Here is a 23,846-nt window from a genome sequence, read left to right as displayed (position 1 = left end):
TGATGGTTGTCTTCCTAAAGCCATACTAGAGTTCTTGTTTGGCTTCTCTCTCTCTCTCTCTCTCTCCACCCCTTCTCCCTCTCCCTCTCTTTCTTTCTTGTTGATTTTGTTCTTGCTTGTTTTTTTTGTTTTTTGGTTTCTTTTTTTTTTTTTTGGTTCTTTTTTTCGGAGCTGGGGACCGAACCCAGGGCCTTGCGCTTCCTAGGCAAGCGCTCTACCACTGAGCTAAATCCCCAACCCCGCTTGTTTGTTTGTTTAAGACAGAGTTTCTCTGTGTAGCCCTGGCTGACTTACAACTCAGTGGGTACATCAGACTCGCCTCCAACCCAGAGATCCACCCGCCTCTTCCTCCTGAGCGTGGGCATTAAAATCGTGCACCACTGCACCTGACTCATTTGTCTTTTCTTGTTGGTCCCAGCATATTTCCATTGTCTTATGAATGTGCCTCCTCTCTTCCTCCCAATAAAAATCATAAAGTTTTAAGTAAGCTTCTGTTTGGTTTTATTCATAGCTATTCTGGGCACATGAGGCCTGGGCTGCAGCAGGTGCGACAGTTTTGTAACCTATTTTTCCTTAAAGTATGTTTCATGGTTGCTCTTTGACATGGAAAGCTTTTAGAAGTTGATTAAATCTGTTGGCAAATGGAAGGTTTTTCGTCTTTGTGTTCTTGGTTCCTTTTATCCTACATCCTGATTTTTAAGATACATTTCTTGTTAGCACTATCTAGCTTAAATTGCTTAGGTTATACTTCTATGTATAATAGACAGTTTGAGTTACATACAAATCTTTCTTTGTACACTATACTAGAAATAACAACAACAAGCCTATAGGTGCAATGATGCTAAAGAAGAACCACAGAGAGTAAGCCGGGAGCTTGGCAACGTGAAAGAGGCCCTGGGTTGATCCCTAGATACCTCCAAAAGGGAAGTAACTAGTGTCTATATTTCCAGGCATTATCAAAATCCTCTGGTACGTAAGGGGTTCAGCTTATATGACGTGACCCTGTCCGTCATCTTGGCCATAACTACCCATTGCCCGCAGAGACTTCCTTTAAGTGTGTGATGATAATGATTTTGAGAGAAGCCAGGTGTCCTGTTGACTTGAGCCTACCTTTGCCTGCCCCTTGTGCTTTGATGTAAAGATCCTTTTTGCTACTGCCTAAAGTAGGAAGTTTAGGCACTTATTGACCTTTTAATGTAGTTGTTGCTATTTGCTTTTAGCTCAGATTGGCGTTGAACTCTTGACTTAGACTTTCTCGTGCTGGTATTACAGGCTTGTGCTACCACACCCAGCTATGGAGACTGGTTTTTATATACTGGAACTAGATTTTTCCAAAACAAGGGGTTTAAATTACCTGGGCTGAGAAACATGTCTTTATACCTATTTGGTATAAATTACCACTTATAATGTTGACAGAAATGATAGAGAAATGGTAGTTAATGTGTTAGTGTGTTTGGAAGAAGTCTGGGTGGTTTTGAACTATAAACAACCATCCTATCTTCCCATATTCTTTCATCAACTTGTTTATCACTGTTATCTGCATTTATTCTTAAATATCATTTAGTTCTTAATAATTATTTTCTCTCATTTCAGAGCTCTCTGGATAGAGCCCAAGCAGCCAAAAATAAAGGCAACAAATATTTCAAAGCAGGAAAATATGAGCAAGCTATTCAGTGCTATACCGAGGCTATTAGTCTGTGCCCTACTGAGAAGAATGCAGACCTCTCTACATTTTATCAGAACAGAGCTGCTGCCTTTGAACAGTTGGTATGCACCCTGGGTTGTTTCCAATGTACTCCTTTGCTTTTCCTCTGTCTATCTGCTAAAAGTTTTGGTTAATTCTATTCAGATGTAATGCACTTTCTCATTTCAGTTTTGCTAGCCAAACTGTAGACCAAAATTCTATAAATTTTAATAAAACTAGATAGTTTAAGTTAAAATTGCATAGTAATCCTACTCCCCCCACAAAAGTTTGAGACCATTTGTTTAATTTTTGTTTCTTTGTTTATATAAGATATGAAGTTGCTCTGAGACCAGCATCTAGTGTTTTAAACAGTAAAAGTTTCCTGAGTACAGAGACATGGAAGTGAAGGAAGCAGGGATCAAGTAAGGAGAGCCTGTAGGCAGTGAGTTTCCCTTTGAGCTAAGTGTGCTGGCCTCGGCCGTCTCTCAGCACTGAGGAGGTAGAGGAGCATGAGTTGGTGGCCAGTGTGTAACAGCAAGACTTGGGCTGACGAAGATGACGAGTAAGTGAAACAAATAAATCTGCAGTTCATTCTGAGTGCAGTAGAAGTGTTTAAGGGCCTCCCTCCAGGGGAGGAATATCATAAATATTTTCCTCCTGCTCTGTCAAGGATATACTGGAATCAGAAGGGGTGGCAGGGAAGCATATTGTTGCAGTGGTCTGCACAGCACAGAAAGGAGAGCTAAAGACCAGCAAGGTTTGCTATTGCACTGCCCGTGAAACATAAAGACAAGAATTTTAATTCCATCAGGGTGGAGGAAGAGAGCGACAGCTAAAAGCAGATAGTTTAACACACATCTGTAATTTAGCAGGGTAGCCGGGCTAGAGATGTTGTGTAAAGCCAGACAATCATCTAGGAAGAAGAGAGAGGTGAGAGCTTGAAGATTGCAGCATGTAGCAATCAAGTAGACAGACGGGTTCAGCTAAATCAGTTGAGAGTGGGCAGCCAGTAGTAATAGGTATATAACAGGCAGGTGGCAAGGTGGACTAATGGCAAGTCTCTGGTCAGTGGGTTAGTAACTGTGAGAAGGATCATCTGAACATGCATCCTCGTCGTGGGATGCAGTAGAACTGAGGGCTGTTGGCAGAGAAGGAACAGGTGAAAGAGCAAAGACCCTGGTGAGGGGACTGTGTGGATCCAGATCAGTAGTGCTGAAGGAGTGAAAACTGCCCAGAGCACACAGCCGTGGGCAGGTGGGAAAACAGCCAAGATCTCATTGCCTAGTGTTGAGAATCTAGTGTAGACTCTTTATTTCATATTTGGGGCTCGGGGGTTGTCTTTTATATATTGTATTCTTTGAATTGGAAATACTTTTATTGAGAAACTCTTTAACACTTGGCCTGTCGGGTTTTGAAAACTCAATTCTGTTGAACAGTTGTTTTCAGTGTAACTGTTTTTCTTTTCATGCTTTCACTTACAGCAAAAATGGAAAGAAGTGGCCCAAGATTGTACAAAGGCCGTTGAACTTAATCCCAAATATGTGAAAGCTCTCTTTAGACGTGCAAAAGCCCATGAGAAGCTAGACAATAAGAAGGAGTGTTTAGAAGGTGAGGAGATTTCTGTATTTTCCTAGGAAAATTACTGAAGGCTTTGTAGTCACTGGTACATTTATGTTTACTGCCTTGTGAGTGTAGAGATCAGTCCATTGTCTTTCAGTGTTAAACTATGCCACAGGTGAGACCGTGTTCTCTAAGTTAAATAGAAATTACTGGTACATAAGTTCTCTCTGTGTTTGCTACTGTGGAATATTTATTGGTTGGTTGGTTGGTTGGTTGGTTGGTTGGTTGGTTGGTTGGTTGGTTGGTTTTTTTGGGGGGCATGGTTTCTCTTCATAGGCTGTCCTGGCACTCACTGTGTAGACCAGTTGACATCAAACTCACATAGATCTACCTGCCTCTGTCTCCCAAGTGCTAAAATTAAAGGCACATGCACAACCGAGGGATTATTCATGAGTATAAGATTAAGAAAATCAGAAAAGTAGTTTTTAGCAGGTTAGTGTTGACACATTTTCAGCTGCTTTCTTGTATAAATGTGAAATAATTTGGAGATGAGTTATTAAGGAAGTCACTTCTTCCCTTCATACTTTCAAACGTTTTATACACAATTGCAGAGTGTAATTGCTATAAAATCCAAACGAAAATGTCATTTTCTGAAAATACTATAAATATACCACCTCTAATTGACCATATCTGTTTCCAAAAGTGCAGTTAAAGTGCGGGTCATAGGCTAAGTGATGAAACACTAAACCAAACTATAATTTCTATGGTCTAAAAGTACTTTCAGTGCCTGTTTGCATATCCTTTAAAATCGTCAGCAATAAAATTTAGCCATAATTACTCTTTTGATAACTTTGTGGTTGATAGTGGGGAGTAAAACCCGGGTTCTCACTTAGCTCACTGTCCTGAGCAGAGCGCACAGTGCCTTTTTGTTGCTTTATTAAAGGAATGAGTCTTTTTAAAGAATGAGGATGTTTTAGATCATGTTAGAAAATGTAAAAGTTTTGTGATGTTCTGTGATGGTTGAAGGAATGTTTTTAAAATGGAAAAGCAAAGTTTTGAAGTTACTGGCAGATATAACTGTCAGAGAAGAGGCTGAGTGGAGTTTCAGATCAAAGGCATGGAATGAGAAAGGAGCTTAGTCAGAGTGAGTGAGTGAGTGAGTGAGTGAGTGAGTGAGTGAGTGAGTGAGTGAGTTAAATGTGACGCTGATTGACTTGCTTGGGAGAGAAGGACTTGGGGTTGTGGAGAGTGGAGCTTAGGAGAAGAGGCCACAACTGTTGCATGAATACTTGGAATGGCGAATACATGCTGAGGGAACTTCTGATCTTCCAAATTTCAAACCACTCTGTTGTGAGCTGTCTGGAGCATAACCAGTGGGAAGTGGTGTTTTGAGGATGCTTTTGAGCTCTGTGTCGAAGTAGCTTTGGAGACAAAATAAGTTGAAGGCCTTTAAAAAGCTAAGTTAGGAGGCAAGGCAAGAGGATTTATTGGGTGGAGGAGTTTGATAACAGCCTAAGCAGCAGAGCAAGATGTGATTCTACTGTGTTCACTTGCCTTGTGTTACTAGCCAGAAGAAAATATTCTGGATTCCTTGTTTTCTTTGCTGTCTACACAATGTTAGACCATTGAGAGACATCAGAAATTAAACAGGATAAGCACATTCATTTCACAGGTGAGGAAAACAGACTCCAGCGAAGTACAGTGGTGACAGTTCCTTGAAAATTGAACACTTCCACCTTGCTTTAAGTTGTTTCACCTCTGTATTTCAGTTATACCTATTTGATACTGCTGATCAGAATAATTCCGTAATGCTTATTTTCTGTCATTTCCAGATGTCACTGCTGTGTGTATATTAGAAGGGTTTCAAAATGAGCAGAGCATGCTGTTAGCTGATAAAGTTCTTAAACTTCTCGGGAAAGAGAATGCCAAAGAAAAATATAAGGTAAATTAGTGTGAGTTGGTAATAGTTCAGTGCTGCTTGAACCTAGACATAATGTGTATGGTAACTGAAAGTAAAATTGGTTGTTTCTTTTTCCTATATTCTTTGGTTATTATAGCATACCAATTTTTCAGTAAATCTAAAACTGTACTCAAAGAGTATAGTTCGTTTCATTATATATTAGGGATTGTCAGTCAGCAGCCCAAAGTCCAACTCCAATCTGCTTCCTATATTTTAGCTGCTTGCATAGTGCTTAGGGCTACTTTTATGCTGCTACTCCACAGTTGAGTGGTTGTATTCAAAGTCTATAGAGTATACAATGTTAAACTATCACCTGATCTTTTGTTAAAAAAAAAAACAAAAAAAAAACTTGCCAACTCTTGCTCTGTATCATTAGCTTTTAAAGGTATTGTAAAAGTATAAAAAATAAAAAAAAGTATTACTGTCTTTTATCCCCCACTTGGTTTATACCCAAGATATCTGCTGGATATCTTAATTCTCAATCAGCAAAGCCTCTCACCCGCTTTGCTCCATCCCATATCACACTGCCGAATGCCTCTCTCTGAACCTGGCAGCAATCTCTCTACCTATCTAGTTCTCAAGGCAGGTTTCCATGCCAGAAACACACATCCCAAATCTGCACATGAAAGAACACACAACACAATAACCTTTGACCCAATTGATGAGATATAATTGCCCACCTAAACATACAAAGCCCAATACACATCCATCCCTTAAAAACATTTGTAACAACCTGTAAAGGTACAGTGTGGAGTCTTAATGTCACCCGCCATATTGTCCTGCCAAGGCTTCTCTCCCTCTCCCTCCTGTCTCTTCCTCTTTTCCATTCCAGTCTCCTCCTCTTCCTTCAAACTTCTCTCCCGCCCATCATTCCTTCTCCTCCAATGACAGGCCTCCTTCTATCCTGTATCTACCCCTCACCTGTATTTTACAAATTCAATGGGGAGAAGGTTCTGGTGAAGTCACCTGAGTCCTGAGCACATGACTAGGCAGCTGTCCTTGGGGTGGTGGAATTAACATCAAAATACAGATAACTCCAGGGCAAATCTCAACATAAAGGTAAACTATATCAATAGACATTAGTGGCATAGCTTAAACTAAGCTCTGTGGTAGAGCAATGGATACAACAAGCACATGGTCCCAGATCTAAGTGACTCTTAAAACATAAGCACTTAGAAGGTTAGAGTAGGAGGAACACCACAAATTTGTGGCCCACCCACGCTATAAAAAGGGGAGAGAGTAAAGACATGGTGCCTTCTAGAGGGCTCATTTTAGTGGAACAGATGTTATTAATTATAAAAGACCTGATATTAAGCATTCGAGGGGAAACTTAAGTAGAGTGCTGGGAGAGTGAGAGCTTAGCTAAAAATCATCAAAGATTGACTGCTAAATTTCAGGAATATCAGAGCACTTGTTGTCTTTTCCATTACTGATATGATAATCTCTGAAACTAATCTATACAGCTGGGCTCAGTTGGCACATGCCTATATTTCCATTACTTGGGAGGCAAAACGGATTATAGGTTAAAGACAAGCTAGTCTGCACAGAGACCCTGTCTCAGAACAACACTTAGCAGGTTTCATTATCGTGGGCTTTCATGTATTAGCATGTACTGTGAATCCAAGACTAACTGTACTAGGGCTTAAAACTTTGTTGCCTTTCCGCAATTCATAATGGAATTCTTTAAAATCACCTGTGAAACCTGTTGGATTTCCACTCTTATCCTGTGGCATAATGTTGTTTGTTAATTTAAAAATGAAAATCTACTTATTATAAGTCATTTTCGTTCCGCAGTATACTTGCTCTTTGATTAGTATTTTCTCATTTTAAAAAGAAGTTTAAACGTGATTGAATTTCAGAACCGGGAACCTCTGATGCCATCTCCACAGTTTATTAAATCTTACTTCAGTTCTTTCACGGATGACATAATTTCTCAGCCAATGCTTAAAGGAGAGAAGTCTGACGAAGATAAGGACAAGGAGGGAGAAGCGTTAGAAGTAAAAGAAAAGTAAGTATGCCAAACACAGTGTCTGTGGGGGGGGGGAGTTGTACCATGTTATTAATTTCTTGAGATTTTTTTCTACTTGTCCAGGACGTGACAGTCTTGTGTTTTATACTATAGAAAGGTGCAGTCAAAGGTCACATGCCTTTATGGCTGGAGGGAGACCTCGGTATATAATGTATGTACCATCAAAGCCTGCACATTCCTGTTTGCCAGTGCGTGTGCTTTTCAGTTAGGGTAACTCCTCCCTGATATAGGGTAGTAAGTAGTGTTACTGATTGGGTATTTATTAATACGTATGGAAGGAAGGGGAATAGTGTTCCCTGAACTAAAACACAACTGAATTTTAAGGAAATCTGTATGATTATACCAAGACATGTACATTTTAATTGGTATATAATGTTTCAGAAAGTCATAGTTGGAAAATAAGTATTTCAGATGTCACATAGCTTTAGTAACAGTGAGACAGAAGCAGTAAACGGTCTTCATCCCATAACGACGAGAGCAAAGGTAATCACATTCTATGAGCTGTGGCGAGAGATGACAGGATGTGAGTCATAAGCTCACAGGAGCTCTCAGCCGAAGCCGCTGCGCAGTTTGTACTTTGTATTTCCATCTTACTCCACACCTCGGTGTCACCACGTTTTGAAAACACTAGTACCGCTGATTCTTAGTTTATCGGATTCCTTTAAGATGTAGAAGCCTGTGTAATTATTTACCATGATTTCAGTGAGTGGGAACTCTCGATGTTGCGTCTGATCTTCGTGTTACTGCTCCTGCTTTCTTACCCTGGTAACCTGAGCAACAAAATATAGAATAAATGGTTAGTGTGAAGTTAGAGAAGTTAGAAGAATTTGATATAATTTTTTTTGTGTAAATTACATACCAGTTTTCTCTGTCTAGACTATAACAACTAAAATGAGAAATTGTACTTTAACTTACAGTGCTCTTTAATACAGATGCTCTTTGACTTTTGAGGGGTTACACCCGTATAAACACATTGTGAGTTGATAATATGCTAATTCAAATATGCATTTACTTTATCTAACTACTGAGCAACATAGCACACAGTAAAGAATCAGTATTTTACCCTTGTAATCCTGTGGGTTTGTATCATGTGTCTCTAACCCAATGCAAGATAAAAATTTGAAGTATCTACCTCTAAAGTATATCATTTCACACCATGCTAATTAATGTATAACTGTCATATATCAAATGTCTTAGAAATTCCATAGAATACTTTTTTGTTTCAGAATCTCCCATAGCAGTCATCATATTAGAAAAATGTTGTAGCTGGGCTATGATGGTGACCCGTGCCTGTAATCCCAGCACTGGGGAGGCAGAGGTAGGAGGATCTCTGAGTTTAGAGGCCAGGCTGGTCTACAGAGCGAGTTCCAGGAGAGTCAGGGCTACACAGAGAAACCCTGTTTCAAACAAAAGCAAACAACAACAGATAGCAGAAGAAAACTGTACTCACTGCATTTTAAAAGGAGAGGTTATTCTAGGGGCTCTGCAAGATAGCTTGTTGGGTAAACAAAAGTCCCCTGATGTGAGTTAATTCTAGGTCTACCTTTTAAGGTGGAATGATAAATCTATTTGAAGCACTTCAGTGTTTTAACTTCTAGTCTTTGTTCCTTACTTAGTCCTGTTCCTTACTCAGTCTGTCTTGGACAAAACAATGGTCTGTACAAAACACACATCTGGCTACTTGTCTTTACTTGATTATTGTCTACTTCCTTCATTCTCTTATCCCTTAATGAAGTACTTCTAATGCCCCAGACAGAAAGTAAGACAAGGTCCTCATCTACGCTCAAAAGAGCGACTTTCTAATCGGCTCACTCATATTAGCTAGTGTTTGAACAAAGTACTAATGTAAGAATTCTGCCAGTGACTGCTGTCTCCACTTGAAAACTGTTTCTTGAGGGTATCAAGAAAATCCTGTTGGTTAAGAACTCCTGTCAGTTTCATCTCTAACCCCAGCTCCAGTCCCATACTGACTGATGAGTAGAGAAGGAAAGGATGATTCAGAGTGCCATATCTAGCAGGTTTTAGTATTTGCTCTTTGCTTAGTAATTATTTTCCTTTCCTATGTTTGCTTTTGTCTTCAGTTCTGGATATTTAAAAGCTAAACAATATATGGAAGAAGAAAACTATGACAAAATCATAAGTGAATGCTCAAAGGAAATAGATGCTCAAGGCAAATACATGGCAGAGGCATTACTACTACGAGCCACCTTCTACTTGCTTATTGGCAGTGCCAACGCGGCCAAGCCTGACTTAGATAAGGTCATCAGTTTGAAGGAAGCTAACGTGAAGGTACATCTTGAAATGTGTGTGCGTGTGGAAGTTAGAAAGTCAGCGTGGTTACTTGTGCAGTCGCTTTGCCCGAAGCCTCAGCACGTCACTCGCGTTTCCATGAAAGGCTGGTTTTTATTTTGAGGAATCTATGTCTAATGATATTGATGTAGTGAATCCGAAGCAGTAATACATGGCAAGGAAATAAACAGCTTTCTTCTACAGCATTTAATGTACTGTCAGATCCCTTGTGGCCATGGCATACTGTAAAAGGTTGGTTTTGGGTAACGGTGACAGTGGTGTGGATGATGACACTCTTCTAAGTATTCTTAAAATGCTTTTGAAATGAAATTTTCATACCAAAGTTACCCTATAAAATTTTCCTTAATCTCTTTTCATGCTGATTTCCAAATTACTGCATTTCTTCATTCTATTCTGCTATAAAGTATATGTGCTGTTGCTTTGAAGAAGAAGCCTGTGTTCATGATCATGACTTTTAGCTTTAACAGCAAAGAGTAATAATATCTACTGTATACTGTATATAAAGGCTACTTCAAAACAAACCAGAAACCTAAATGTAAGAACTAAAAGTAAAACAAGATCTTAGGAAAAGCATAGGAATGACTATTGCCTTGTATTAGGAAGGGGTTTCTGAGACAAGACACCTAAAGTCTAGCTTCACAAATCAAGAAGTGCCATCAACTTGCTGTCAGGGCTGAAACTTGAACTCAGACCCTGGAGCCCAAATGGCAGAAGAAAGGATGGACTCAAGCAAATGCCCTCTTGTGGCAGATGCCCCTGTGAATATGTGTGGGCATAAGTAAATGGATGTGAAAAGAGAAATAGCAGCTTTGAGCCAGCCATGATATCTTGTATTTGGACAGCTGAGGTTGGAGGATTGCTTTAAATAAGGCTGTGCTTGAAAGAACAGTATCAGAAAACTGAAAACACCTTCCATAGAGTAGAAAAAAATTCATGGAAGGTTCATTGTAATCAAGGAAAAAAAACTTAGAACCCAACAGTAAAAAGGAAACCTAATCAGAAAATGTACAAAAGAATTTCATAACTCACCAAAGACTATTCTACAAATGAGCAATGACAGCATGAAAATGTGTTCCAGTACCATTGCCTGTTAGGACAGTTAGTACCCCTTCTTTCCTAGTATCATGACTATAAATTTTTTTTTAAGTTGAAAGCACAGGCAATAAAACTAACTCAAAAACACAGATTGTAATGAGTACTGGTAAGAATGTAGGGAAATTGGAACATTGTGTAGCTGACGGGAATATAAAATGATAAAGATTCTTTGGGGACTAGTTTGGTTATTTAGAATGTTAACACGTGTAGTTGCCATGTGATCTGTCAACGCTGCTTCCAGAGAATTTAAGACACACATACAGACCTGAATGTTGATAGCGGTGTTAATCATGACACTCAAAAAATATAAATAACCCACGTGTCCAATATCTACACTGAAATATTTTATCATAAAAAGGAATATTAATACATATCACATTGAAAACACTACATGAAAACCAGAAGAGGCCATAGTGTATATGAAGCATTCAGAATATACAAATGTGTGGAAATAGACTAGAGGTAAGTAGTTTCTGGGCATTTGGATTAGAGGTGTTGTGCTTGTGTGTGCTGTGTTCTTTAGGAACAATAAAAATGTTCTGAAATCTGTAATAACCAACCTTTAACAATATTTAGTTACTATACTTAAAAACTTATGTAGTCCTTAATGAACTTTGTAGTAGGCATTACAGAATTTTTTTCTCTTAATCTAAATTAGATTTTAAAATTAACCAGGTACTTTCTCTCGCTTTTGGTGTGTAGCTTCGAGCAAATGCCCTTATCAAAAGAGGCACCATGTGCATGCAGCAGCAGCAGCCTATGCTGTCTACTCAGGACTTCAACATGGCTGCTGAGATCGACCCTATGAACTCGGATGTTTATCACCACCGAGGACAGGTGGGTAGATTTCACCTTCTAGAGCTGTGATTGCTGACTACTCTTCAGAGATTCTTAAAGTTTTCTTACAACATGTGAACTCCTGAATTGGCCTTTATTTACTTACATCTTGAAAATTTATAATAATATTGATATTATTGAAGAAAGGGAAGGCAAAAAATGTGTTAACAGATCAGCTTGTCTTTTGGGGTATTCATCTGTAGCTTGTAGGCTTTCCGTGGGTAAACACCAATCCTGACATTTTAATGATTCTTTGTAATTAATATACGTGTCTGTAGGAGTATATGCACATGACTGTAGGCTCCCAGTGAGCCAGAGGTATCAGGTCCCCCCGAACTGGAGCTCCACAGAGTTGTAAAATACCTACTACATATGCAGGGAGCAAACACCCAGAATTGTCTGGTCTTGTCTGATTTGCTCAGCATGCCTTCTTTTACTACAGTGTAGTAGAGCAGGAAGGTCTGTATAAGAACTGAATGTGTGTATATTCAGTTATTTTAGACCCAAGTCTCACTTGTTGTGCAAGCTCATCTGAGCTCCCCTCCAGCCTTGACAACCTGAGTCCTGGGATTATAGGTGGACCTGGTTTGAAGTTCTTTGAAGGGGAGAATTTTGTCCAGTGCTTCTGAAAGGTTGAAATAGCATTTTAAAAATTCTGGCTATTTCCATCTATTTCCATATTTTTTTCTTTTTTTTTTCCAGAGCTGGGGACTCAACCCAGGGCCTTGCGCTTGCTAGGCAAGCGCTCTACCGCTGAGCTAAATCCCTAACCCTCCATCTTTATTTTTAATATCTTGAAATTAATATAAAGTTGGTAATTGTATAAATTTCTTTTTTTTTTAATTGAAAACATTTATTATATTCCCATACCACACAGACACACATGAACATCAGGTAAATTTTATGGAAGGTTTTAGAAGGCCACCATCTCATGCCATCACCTTGTCTCCTTGTGACTTTTTTCTCTTTTACGGGACTGGGTCTCCTTGTTTATATAAGGTGCCTAGGCTAGTCTGGGACTTGCAGTCACCTGCCTTTACCTCTTTTTTTTTTTTTTTAATTTATTTAATACTTAATAATAATTCTTTGGTTTCCGGGCAAACATCCCCCTCCCCCCTCCCCTTCCTTATGGGTGTTCCCCTCCCAACCCTCCCCCCATTGCCGCCCTCCCCCCACCAGTCTAGTTCACTGGGGGTTCAGTCTTACCAGGACCCAGGGCTTCCCCTTCCACTAGTGCTCTTACTAGGATATTCATTGCTACCTATGAGGTCAGAGTCCAGGGTAGTCCATGTATAGTCTTTAGGTAGTGGCTTAGTCCCTGGAAGCTCTGGTTGCTTGGCATTGTTGTACATATGGGGTCTCGAGCCCCTTCAAACTCTTCCAGTTCTTTCTCTGATTCCTTCAACGGGGGTCCTATTCTCAGTTCAGGGGTTTGCTGCTGGCATTCGCCTCTGTATTTGCTGTATTCTGGCTGTGTCTCTCAGGAGAGATTTACATCCGGCTCCTGTCGGTCTGCACTTCTTTGCTTCATCCATCTTGTCTAATTGGGTGGCTGTATATGTATGGGCCACAGGTGGGGCAGACTCTGAATGGGAGTTCCTTCTGTGTCTGTTTTAATCTTTGCCTCTCTCTTCCCTGCCAAGGGTATTCTTGTTCCCCTTTTAGGGAAGGAGTGAAGCATTCACATTTTGATCATCCGTCTTGAGTTTCATTTGTTCTAGGCATCTAGGGTAATTCAACCATTTGGGCTAATAGCCACTTATCAGTGAGTACATACCATGTATGTCTTTCTGTGTTTGGGTTAGCTCACTCAGGATGATATTTTCCAGTTCCAACCATTTGCCTACGAATTTCATAAAGCCGTTGTTTTTGATAGCTGAGTAATATTCCATTGTGTAGATGTACCACATTTTCTGTATCCATTCCTCTGTTGAAGGGCATCTGGGTTCTTTCCAGCTTCTGGCTATTATAAATAAGGCTGCCATGAACATAGTGGAGCACGTGTCTTTTTTATATGTTGGGGCATCTTTTGGGTATATGCCCAAGAGAGGTATAGCTGGATCCTCAGGCAGTTCAATGTCAAATTTTCTGAGGAACCTCCAGACTGATTTCCAGAATGGTTGTACCAGTCTGCAATCCCACCAACAATGGAGGAGTGTTCCTCTTTCTCCGCATCCTTGCCAGCATCTGCTGTCACCTGAGTTTTTGATCTTAGCCATTCTCACTGGTGTGAGGTGAAATCTCAGGGTTGTTTTGATTTGCATTTCCCTTATGACTAAAGATGTTGAACATTTCTTTAGGTGTTTCTCAGCCATTCAGCATTCCTCAGCTGTGAATTCTTTCTTTAGCTCTGAACCCCATTTTTAAATAGGGTTATTTGTCTCCCTGTGGTCTAACTTCTTGAGTTCTTTGTATATTTTGGATATAAGGCCTCTATCTGTTGTAGGATTGGTAAAGATCTTTTCCCAATCTGTTGGTTGCCGATTTGTCCTAACCACAGTGTCCTTTGCCTTACAGAAGCTTTGCAGTTTTATGAGATCCCATTTGTCGATTCTTGATCTTAGAGCATAAGCCATTGGTGTTTTGTTCAGGAAATTTTTTCCAGTGCCCATGTGTTCCAGATGCTTCCCTAGTTTTTCTTCTATTAGTTTGAGTGTATCAGTTTTGATGTGGAGGTCCTTGATCCACTTGGACTTAAGCTTTGTACAGGGTGATAAGCATGGATCGATCTGCATTCTTCTACATGTTGACCTCCAGTTGAACCAGCACCATTTGCTGAAAATGCTATCTTTTTTCCATTGGATGGTTTTGGCTCCTTTGTCAAAAATCAAGTGACCATAGGTGTGTGGGTTCATTTCTGGGTCTTCAATTCTGTTCCATTGGTCTATCTGTCTGTCTCTGTACCAATACCATGCAGTTTTTATCACTATTGCTCTGTAATACTGCTTGAGTTCAGGGATAGTGATTCCCCCTGAAGTCCTTTTATTGTTGAGGATAGCTTTAGCTATCCTGGGTTTTTTGTTATTCCAGATGAATTTGCAAATTGTTCTGTCTAACTCTTTGAAGAATTGGATTGGTATTTTGATGGGGATTGCATTGAATCTGTAGATCGCTTTTGGTAAAATGGCAATTTTTACTATATTAATCCTGCCAATCCATGAGCATGGGAGATCTTTCCATCTTCTGAGGTCTTCTTCAGTTTCTTTCTTCAGTGTCTTGAAGTTCTTATTGTACAGATCTTTTACTTGCTTGGTTAAAGTCACACCGAGGTACTTTATATTATTTGGGTCTATTATGAAGGGTGTCGTTTCCCTAATTTCTTTCTCGGCTTGTTTCTCTTTTGTGTAGAGGAAGGCTACTGATTTATTTGAGTTAATTTTATACCCAGCCATTTTGCTGAAGTTGTTTATCAGCTTTAGTAGTTCTCTGGTGGAACTTTTGGGATCACTTAAATGAACTATCATATCATCTGCAAATAGTGATATTTTGACTTCTTCTTTTCCGATCTGTATCCCCTTGACCTCCTTTTGTTGTCTGATTGCTCTGGCTAGAACTTCAAGAACTATATTGAATAAGTAGGGAGAGAGTGGGCAGCCTTGTCTAGTCCCTGATTTTAGTGGGATTGCTTCAAGTTTCTCTCCATTTAGTTTAATGTTAGCAACTGGTTTGCTGTATATGGCTTTTACTATGTTTAGGTATGGGACTTGAATTCCTATTCTTTCCAGGACTTTTATCATGAAGGGGTGTTGAATTTTGTCAAATGCTTTCTCAGCATCTAATGAAATGATCATGTGGTTCTGTTCTTTCAGTTTGTTTATATAATGGATCACGTTGATGGTTTTCCGTATATTAAACCATCCCTGCATGCCTGGGATGAAGCCTACTTGATCACGGTGGATGATTGTTTTGATGTGCTCTTGGATTCGGTTTGCCAGAATTTTATTGAGTATTTTTGCGTCGATATTCATAAGGGAAATTGGTCTGAAGTTCTCTTTCTTTGTTGTGTCTTTGTGTGGTTTAGGTATAAGAGTAATTGTGGCTTCATAGAAGGAATTCGGTAGGGCTCCATCTGTTTCAATTTTGTGGAACAGTTTGGATAATATTGGTATGAGGTCTCCTATGAAGGTCTGATAGAATTCTGCACTAAACCCGTCTGGACCTGGACTCTTTTTGGTTGGGAGACCTTTAATGACTGCTTCTATTCCCTTAGGAGTTATGGGGTTGTTTAACTGGTTTATCTGTTCCTGATTTAACTTCGGTACCTGATATTTTTCTAGGAAATTGTCCATTTCCTGTAGATTTTCAAGTTTTGTTGAATATAGGCTTTTATAGTAAGATCTGATGATTTTTTGAATTTCCTCTGAATCTGTAGTTATGTCTCCCTTTTCATTTCTGATTTTGTTAATTTGGATACACTCTCTGGGTCCTCTCGTTAGTCTGGCTAAGGGTTTATCTATCTTGTTGATTTTCTCAAAGAAGCAACTTTTGGTTCTGCTGATTCTTTCTATGGTCCTTTTTGTTTTTACTTGGTTGATTTCAGCTCTGAGTTTGATTATTTCCTGCCTTCTACTCCTCCTGGGTGTATTTGCTTCTTTTTGCTCTAGAGCTTTTAGGTGTGCTGTCAAGCTGCTGACATATGCTCTTTCCTGTTTCTTTCTGCAGGCACTCAGCGCTATGAGTTTTCCTCTTAGCACAGCTTTCATTGTGTCCCATAAGTTTGGGTATGTTGTACCTTCATTTTCATTAAATTCTAAAAAGTTTTTAATTTCTTTATTTCTTCCTTGACTAGGTTATCATTGTGTAGAGCATTGTTCAATTTCCACGTATATGTGGGCATTCTTCCCTTATTGTTATTGAAGACCAGTTTTAGGCCATGGTGGTCTGATAGCACGCATGGGATTATTTCTGTCTTTCTGTACCTGTTGAGGCCCGTTTTTTTACCAACTATATGGTCAATTTTGGAGAAAGTACCATGAGGAGCTGAGAAGAAGGTATATCCTTTTGCTTTAGGATAGAATGTTCTATAAATATCTGTTAAGTCCATTTGGCTCATGACTTCTCTTAGTCTGTCTACATCTCTGTGTAATTTCTGTTTCCATGATCTGTCCATTGATGAGAGTGGGGTGTTGAAATCTCCCACTATTATTGTGTGAGGTGCAATGTGTGTTTTGAGCTTTCGTAAGGTTTCTTTTACGTATGTAGGTGCCCTTGTATTTGGGGCATAGATATTTAGGATTGAGAGTTCATCTTGGTGGATTTTTCCTTTGATGAATATGAAGTGTCCTTCCTTATCTTTTTTGATGACTTTTAGTTGAAAATTGATTTTATTTGATATTAGAATGGCTACTTCAGCGTGCTTCTTCTGACCATTTGCTTGGAAAGTTGTTTTCCAGCCTTTCACTCTGAGGTAGTGTCTGTCTTTGTCTCTGAGGTGTGTTTCCTGTAGGCAGCAGAATGCAGGGTCCTCGTTGCGTATCCAGTTTGTTAATCTATGTCTTTTTATTGGGGAGTTGAGGCCACTGATATTGAGAGATATTAAGGAATAGTGATTATTGCTTCCCGTTATATTCATATTTGGATGTGAGGTTATGTTTGTGTGCTTTTCTTCTCTTTGTTTTGTTGCCAAGACGATTAGTTTCTTGCTTCTTCTAGGGTATAGCTTGCCTCATTATGTTGGGCTTTACCCTTTATTATCCTTTGTAGTGCTGGATTTGTAGAAAGATATTGTGTAAATTTGGTTTTGTCATGGAATATCTTGGTTTCTCCATCTATGTTAATTGAGAGTTTTGCAGGATACAGTAACCTGGGCTGGCACTTGTGTTCTCTTAGGGTCTGTATGACATCTGTCCAAGATCTTCTGGCCTTCATAGTTTCTGGCGAAAAGTCTGGTGTGATTCTGATAGGCCTTTATATGTTACTTGACCTTTTCCCCTTATTGCTTTTAATATTCTTTCTTTATTTTGTGCGTTTGGTGTTTTGACTATTATGTGACGGGAGGTGTTTCTTTTCTGGTCCAATCTATTTGGAGTTCTGTAGGCTTCTTGTATGCCTATGGGTATCTCTTTTTTTAGGTTAGGGAAGTTTTCTTCTATGATTTTGTTGAAGATATTTACTGGTCCTTTGAGCTGGGAGTCTTCACTCTCTTCTATACCTATTATCGTTAGGTTTGATCTTCTCATTGAGTCCTGGATTTCCTGTATGTTTTGGACCAGTAGCTTTTTCCGCTTTACATTATCTTTGACAGTTGAGTCAATGATTTCTATGGAATCTTCTGCTCCTGAGATTCTCTCTTCCATCTCTTGTATTCTGTTGGTGAGGCTTCTATCTACAGCTCCTTGTCTCTTCTTTTGATTTTCTATATCCAGGGTTGTTTCCATGTGTTCTTTCTTGATTGCTTCTATTTCCATTTTTAATTCCTTCAACTGTTTGATTGTGTGTTCCTGGAATTCTTTCAGGCATTTTTGCGATTCCTCCTTGTAGGCTTCTACTTGTTCTCTAAGGGAGTTCTTCACGTCTTTCTTGAAGTCCTCCAGCATCATGATCAAATATGATTTTGAAACTAGATCTTGCTTTTCTGGTGTGTTTGGATATTCCATGTTTATTTTGGTGGGAGAATTGGGCTCCGATGATGCCATGTAGTCTTGGTTTCTGTTGCTTGGGTTCCTGTGCTTGCCTCCCGCCATCAGATTATCTCTAGTGTTACTTTGTTCTGCTATTTCTGACAGTGGCTAGACTGTCGTATAAGCCTGTGTGTCAGGAGTGCTGTAGACCTGTTTTCCTGTTTTCTTTCAGCCAGTTATGGGGACAGAGTGTTCTGCTTTCGGGCGTGTAGTTTTTCCTCTCTACAGGTCTTCAGCTGTTCCTGTGGGCCTGTGTCTTGAGTTCACCAGGCAGGTCACTTGCAGGGGAAAAGTTGGTCCTACCTGAGGTTCCGAGGCTCAAGTGTGCTCGTGGGGTACTGCCTAAGTCCTCTCCTCTGTGGCAACAACCGAGAAGATCTGCGCCACTCTTTCCGGGAGCCTCCGTGCACCAGGATTCCAGATGGCGTTTGGTGTTTTCCTCTGGCGTCTGGATGTGCGCACAGTGCAGTCTCTTCTGGTTTCCCTGGCGTGTCTGCCTCTCTGTAGTTTTAGCTCTCCCTCCCACGGGATTTGGGTGCAGAGAACTGTTTATCTGGTCTGTTTCCTTCAGGTTCCGGCGGTGTCTCAGGCGCAGGGGTCCTGTCGCTCCTGGGCCCTTCCCTACGGGAACCCAGAGGCCTTATACAGTTTCCTCTTGGGCCAGGGATGTGGGCAGGGGTGGGCAGTGTTGGTGGTCTTCCTCAGCTCTGCAGCCTTAGGTGTGCCCACCTGACCAGGCGGTGAGGTCTCTTTGTATAAATTTCTAACCAACTTTGAAATTAAATACTGAAGCCCTTAATTTTTTTTAATTTCTTATTTTTTTATTCAAATTACAATGAAAATTATGTTTTATTTTTAATCAGACACTAGTTTTAAGGTTTGAAAATTGCAGCTTGATTTTTTTTTTTTTCCCCACTGCAAAGCAATGTTACGGTGAATAATAATGAACGCTGAGTGTTAACTGACAGCAGAAGAGAAGCACAGTATAAGCTTAAGTGCTCTGCCTCTTGTTCTGTTGCATTTAATCATGTATTCCTTCCCTAGCTGAAAATCCTGCTGGATCTAGTTGAAGAAGCAGTGGCAGATTTTGATGCATGTATCAGACTAAGACCGAAGTTTGCTTTGGCACAGGCTCAGAAGTGTTTTGCATTGGTAGGTACCTTTTTAACTTGTGATTTTGTACACATTTGTATTTCATAGTATCCAGCAAAGTGAGTATCATATTGTCTGCAGAATCATCTGGTTTTTTTTCTCAGAACAGTGAACTCAAGAAGGAAGCATCTGAAAGCATGTGTCACTGTGCGATTGGCCTGGACTCACAGCCCTCTTGCCCCAGCCTCCTGCTGGTGCTATCATAGCTGTGCATTGCACACCCCGCTCCTGAGTTTACAGCAGAATTATATCTCTACCAGAACCTAGTATGAAAGTGTCAAAAATAATTTGAGGAAATAAGTCATAGTAATGACAAGACTTAACTGCTTTTGCTTTCCTATGGCCAACCCTAAAATAATTTTCCCTCTAAAGAAAGTTGTATCATAAGTATTATAGGTTTAATATGAAAATGAAATTACTACATTAAAAAGTCTATAGGTGGGATGTATCTTGGTGATAGAGCATGTGGAGGCCTAACATGTGTAAAGTCTTGTTTTGAATTCTGGCACTACAGAAAAGTACATCAAAATTATGACATCTATGTGCTCAGTTAACATGTCTTAGTTTTCTATCGCTGTGGAGAGACAACATAACTAGGGCAGCTTATAAAAGGAAACATTTACTTGGTGAACACATTATCATTGTGTCCGAGTATGTCAAAGGTCAGGTAGGCATGAAGCTAGAGCAGTGGCTAAGAACTTACCTCTGATCCTAAGTAGGAGAAAGCGGGCCTAGCCTCAAAGCCCACCCCAGGAACATACCATTTCCAAAAAAGCCACACTTCCTAATCCTTTACACAGGAAGGAAGGGAGGTAGGTGGGTGGGTGACTCACCTGCTCTTCTGGAAATGCTTATGTAATGTTCTGTGTCTAGTGTAATATGTTAAGATTCCAGAGGGGTTTTTTTTTTAGCTCTTTGACTGGAGTGTTTTCATTTTTAATTAGTATCGGCAGGCATATACAGCAAACAATTCTTCGCAAGTCCAGGCAGCTATGAAAGGTTTTGAAGAAGTCATAAAGAAATTTCCAAGGTGTGCTGAAGGCTATGCACTTTATGCCCAGGTAAGTGTAAAAATTTTAAGGACTGCATCTGTAAACTGTAATCTAGCATGGAATTATGCTAGCCTGATCTCTCCAGGCGCTCACTCCCTCAGTCAATCTCTTGCTTGCTTGCTTATTTCTTTGCTTATTTTACTATGTAGGTTTGGCTGGCATATATAGACTAGGCTGGCTTTGAACTCAGATCCATCACCTCTGCCTCCAAGTGCTGGGATTAAAGGCATGCACCACCAAGCCTCCTTTAACAATTCTTGAAGATTTACTTATTGTTTTAGAGTTGAACTACAAAAAGCAAGATTTAAACCAACATTAAATCCAGGCTGGCCTTGAAACCATAATCGGGAATGAAGTGGCCTCCAAAGTACCAAGCCTTTGCCACTGTGCCCAGATTTTTTCTTAATTACAAAATACTGCCAAATTATCACAGAAATAGAAAATATTAAACTGTTGCAGTCTTTGTTAGACTCCTCCCCTAATCCTAATCCCTTTGTGAGATTGGTAGTTTTATTTTCTTTCATGCTCTTTAGTGACCTTTCATAGAGACTTGGAGGGTTTATTGAAGGAGGCCTATGAGAAGTTGTCCTACAACATCATGGGGCAACAGCTGATGATCTGGGACATGAAACCACCTAGAAGTTGCTGTCTCTTCAGTCTTAGTTCTTTCCATTTCTTTATCAAAATGAAACATGGCTCACTACACTGTAAACTAACTCAGCATCTGCTGTGACCTGTAAAGGTAAACAGTGACAAGTGACCATTTATGCTGTAACGGCCCGAACTCATCCGCACCTTTGCCATGGGATCAGGAGTTCAGGGTATACATTTCTGTACCCCACAGAAAACCGAAGGATCGCTGCCCTTTAGTGAAAGTAATCCAGGAAGATCTTTTCTGCAGCCTGTTTCCAAATTGCACATTTCTCTTTTCCCTTTGGATGGGTTTGATTTTTAGAAAGTTTCTTCAAAAATATGAACTGGCATAACTGCACTGAAAATTTAATATAACTTTTTACATACATCTATTTACATTTAAAATTTATTTTCCATAGCTTCTATAAAAGTTATATAGTATATATTGTTTAACTCTCAAAGCTTAGATGTGAGCACCTCCGAAGTTAAACCCAGACATAATGTCTATGAAAGTAAGTTTTTAGCCACGTCAGTAGTTTTGGGATGACTAATAACAGTTACCATATTTATAATGTACCCTTTAAAATGACTAATCCTCAGACTAATCCCCTTAATAATAGTGTGATAAATTATAAATACAAGTATAGTTATCATTAAAAGTAGGCTCTTCTATATTCTACTGTTTCCCAAACCCTTTGATTCTGTTAAGATATAAAATTTAAACTGACTTAAATTAATTTCAAGCTGTAATTTGGTGGTGAATAAATTTTAATACTTAATAAAGAGTACACTTTAAATTGTCAGCAATTACATTGTAACTAAAGTCTTTCTTCACATAGGCATTAACAGATCAACAACAATTTGGTAAAGCTGATGAAATGTATGATAAATGTATTGATTTGGAACCAGATAATGCTACAACTTATGTTCATAAAGGGTATGTATTTTCCTGGTTTCAATAAAATACTAAATCTCTTTCACAGTAGTATACTATTTCTTCCAGCCTTACAGAAACGATTCAGATATAGTAGACCTATCAATTAATTGATGAATTTATTACATTATGTAGGGTTTCTTTTAATCTTTGGGCATATGAATCTGTTATATCTGTGTGCATGTATGAATTTGGATACATGCTTGCCACAATAGAGATGAAACAAAATATGTAATCATTGGTGGCAGAGTTACGTGATATTCAGCCTAATGGTGTCATTCAGACAAATATGTATTATTTTACTTCTCAAGGTGACCAGTGAGTTTGTAAGTTCATAGTATTTCTGTTTCTAGTAATTTTAATTATAATCCATTGTGTAGAACTCTTAAGAATGCAAGTCTGTGTGCTTGGAGTCAGTGTCACTATGTTTTGCTGGCTGACTTTGAACACATCTTCTCCTCTTCTTCTTCCCTGGAAGTTCTGGGATTAAAGCATGTACCATAATGGCCATTTGTAAGGTTAATTTGTAATACATATATGTATGCATGCAGGAAAGTAAGCTATATAAAGATTAAAATATTGAGAAGCTGAGGCAGAAGGATCTTGAGTTTGAGCTAGTGAGAGCCTTTCTCAAAAAATTAAAAAGCTTAAAATAATTGCTGTATTTGTTATGATACACATCTATGGGTGAGGTTTAAGGAAAAAAATGGTGACTTGAAATTAAAGACTGGAAAGGACTGGAGAAATGAGATTGCTCAGCAGTCCTTATTGTCTAGAGGACCCGAGTTGAGTCCCCAGCATGCATGGTGTCAGGCAACTCAAAACCGCCTGTGGCTCCAGGTCCAGGATCCGAGTCCCTTTCTCTACTAGCACTTGAATATATGCACCATACATTTATACAACCATACGTAACACATGATGTGAAAAACTGTAAAGACTGTAAAGCAAGTATTGTTTACATTTAATTTTTTGAAATGATTGTATGGAATGATTCAGAATTTATAATATATTCAATAAGTTTAAAATAATGCAACAGTTTTATTTTGTAAAGATAAAATATATTATCAGAGTAAAAGGAGAAGCAGCCTTAATTTACAGAACAACTTTTTCACAATGGGTATTAACATTATATTTCCATGAAATGGAACCAAACACAACTGAGACAACAAGCAGAGTATACAACTAGAAATTAGCCAGTGCCAGTAGCAGAGTAGAAATGAGACCAAAAATATGAAACTTTAGCCCTCAGAACTCTTCTCTAGGACCTTCCAGCAGTCAAAACTGGTCGTAGGACAGGAGTTGGAAGGGAATGAAACAGGGGTTGGTATTTGCATTCAAAATCAGTTGTCTCTGTTTCTTAGAAATGCAGAAAGAAAGGGTACTGGAGCATGACTTATAACTCTGTGGCCGTGTACTCAACATCAGAGATGGAAACCAGAAGCCTCCAGCGTGTGTTCTGCTGTAGTCTTTGCTTTCCTTATAAATTGTTACTTGTTTATGGAGGTCAGAACCCAAATCATATGTTTATATTTCTGTCAGTACTGGGTCCATCTAACTGTTTCTCTCCCTCTCACACCTCCCCATCCCAAATCCAGTTTACTTCAACTTCAGTGGAAGCAAGATTTGGATAAAGGTTTGGAGCTTATCAGCAAAGCTATTGAAATTGACAACAAATGTGACTTTGCGTATGAGACCATGGGGACTATTGAAGTGCAGAGGTAACTTCTCAAGCTGCTTCCTACAGATATAGTTACTGCTTTGTGTTCTCATTACATATATTTGATTATTAATCAGTATCGATTGCATTTTTAAAGCTTGCTGTACTTTTAATGCAGGCTTCCCTAAAAATTGGGGAATTCGAATTTGCCTCATTTCATTATTTTTCCAAATTAAAAGTTACACTTATAAAAGCTGTCAGGCTTGTGCCTTAAAAAGTGAGACTCGGGGTTGGGGATTTAGTTCAATGGTAGTTCGGTCCCC

General features: G+C 39.3%; 1 protein-coding gene across 2 annotated transcripts in view; it reads left to right on the top strand.

The window, feature by feature from the left end:
* The window catches only part of Tomm70 (translocase of outer mitochondrial membrane 70), a 39,933-nt gene that overhangs the window by 11,629 nt on the left and 4,458 nt on the right, over positions 1 to 23,846 (top strand). Inside the window, exons 2-11 of one of the 2 annotated variants that reach the window (XR_015632781.1) lie at positions 1,594 to 1,767; positions 3,166 to 3,292; positions 5,077 to 5,186; positions 7,064 to 7,212; positions 9,315 to 9,522; positions 11,341 to 11,475; positions 19,140 to 19,247; positions 19,352 to 20,308; positions 21,772 to 21,869; positions 23,462 to 23,584. Coding sequence is in view for 1 of the 2 variants with exons in the window: in NM_212519.2 (NP_997684.1) it covers positions 1,594 to 1,767; positions 3,166 to 3,292; positions 5,077 to 5,186; positions 7,064 to 7,212; positions 9,315 to 9,522; positions 11,341 to 11,475; positions 19,140 to 19,247; positions 20,192 to 20,308; positions 21,772 to 21,869; positions 23,462 to 23,584 (1,349 nt within the window). In the remaining variant the exon portion in view is untranslated. 2 annotated transcript variants of the gene reach the window in all.

This window comes from Rattus norvegicus, chromosome 11, assembly GCF_021556685.1.
Source record: "Rattus norvegicus strain SHRSP/BbbUtx chromosome 11, alternate assembly SHRSP_T2T, whole genome shotgun sequence".
Classification (NCBI taxonomy): domain Eukaryota; kingdom Metazoa; phylum Chordata; class Mammalia; order Rodentia; family Muridae; genus Rattus; species Rattus norvegicus.
Note: the sequence above shows the minus strand (reverse complement) of the source record. Positions and strands in the feature narration are given on the sequence as shown.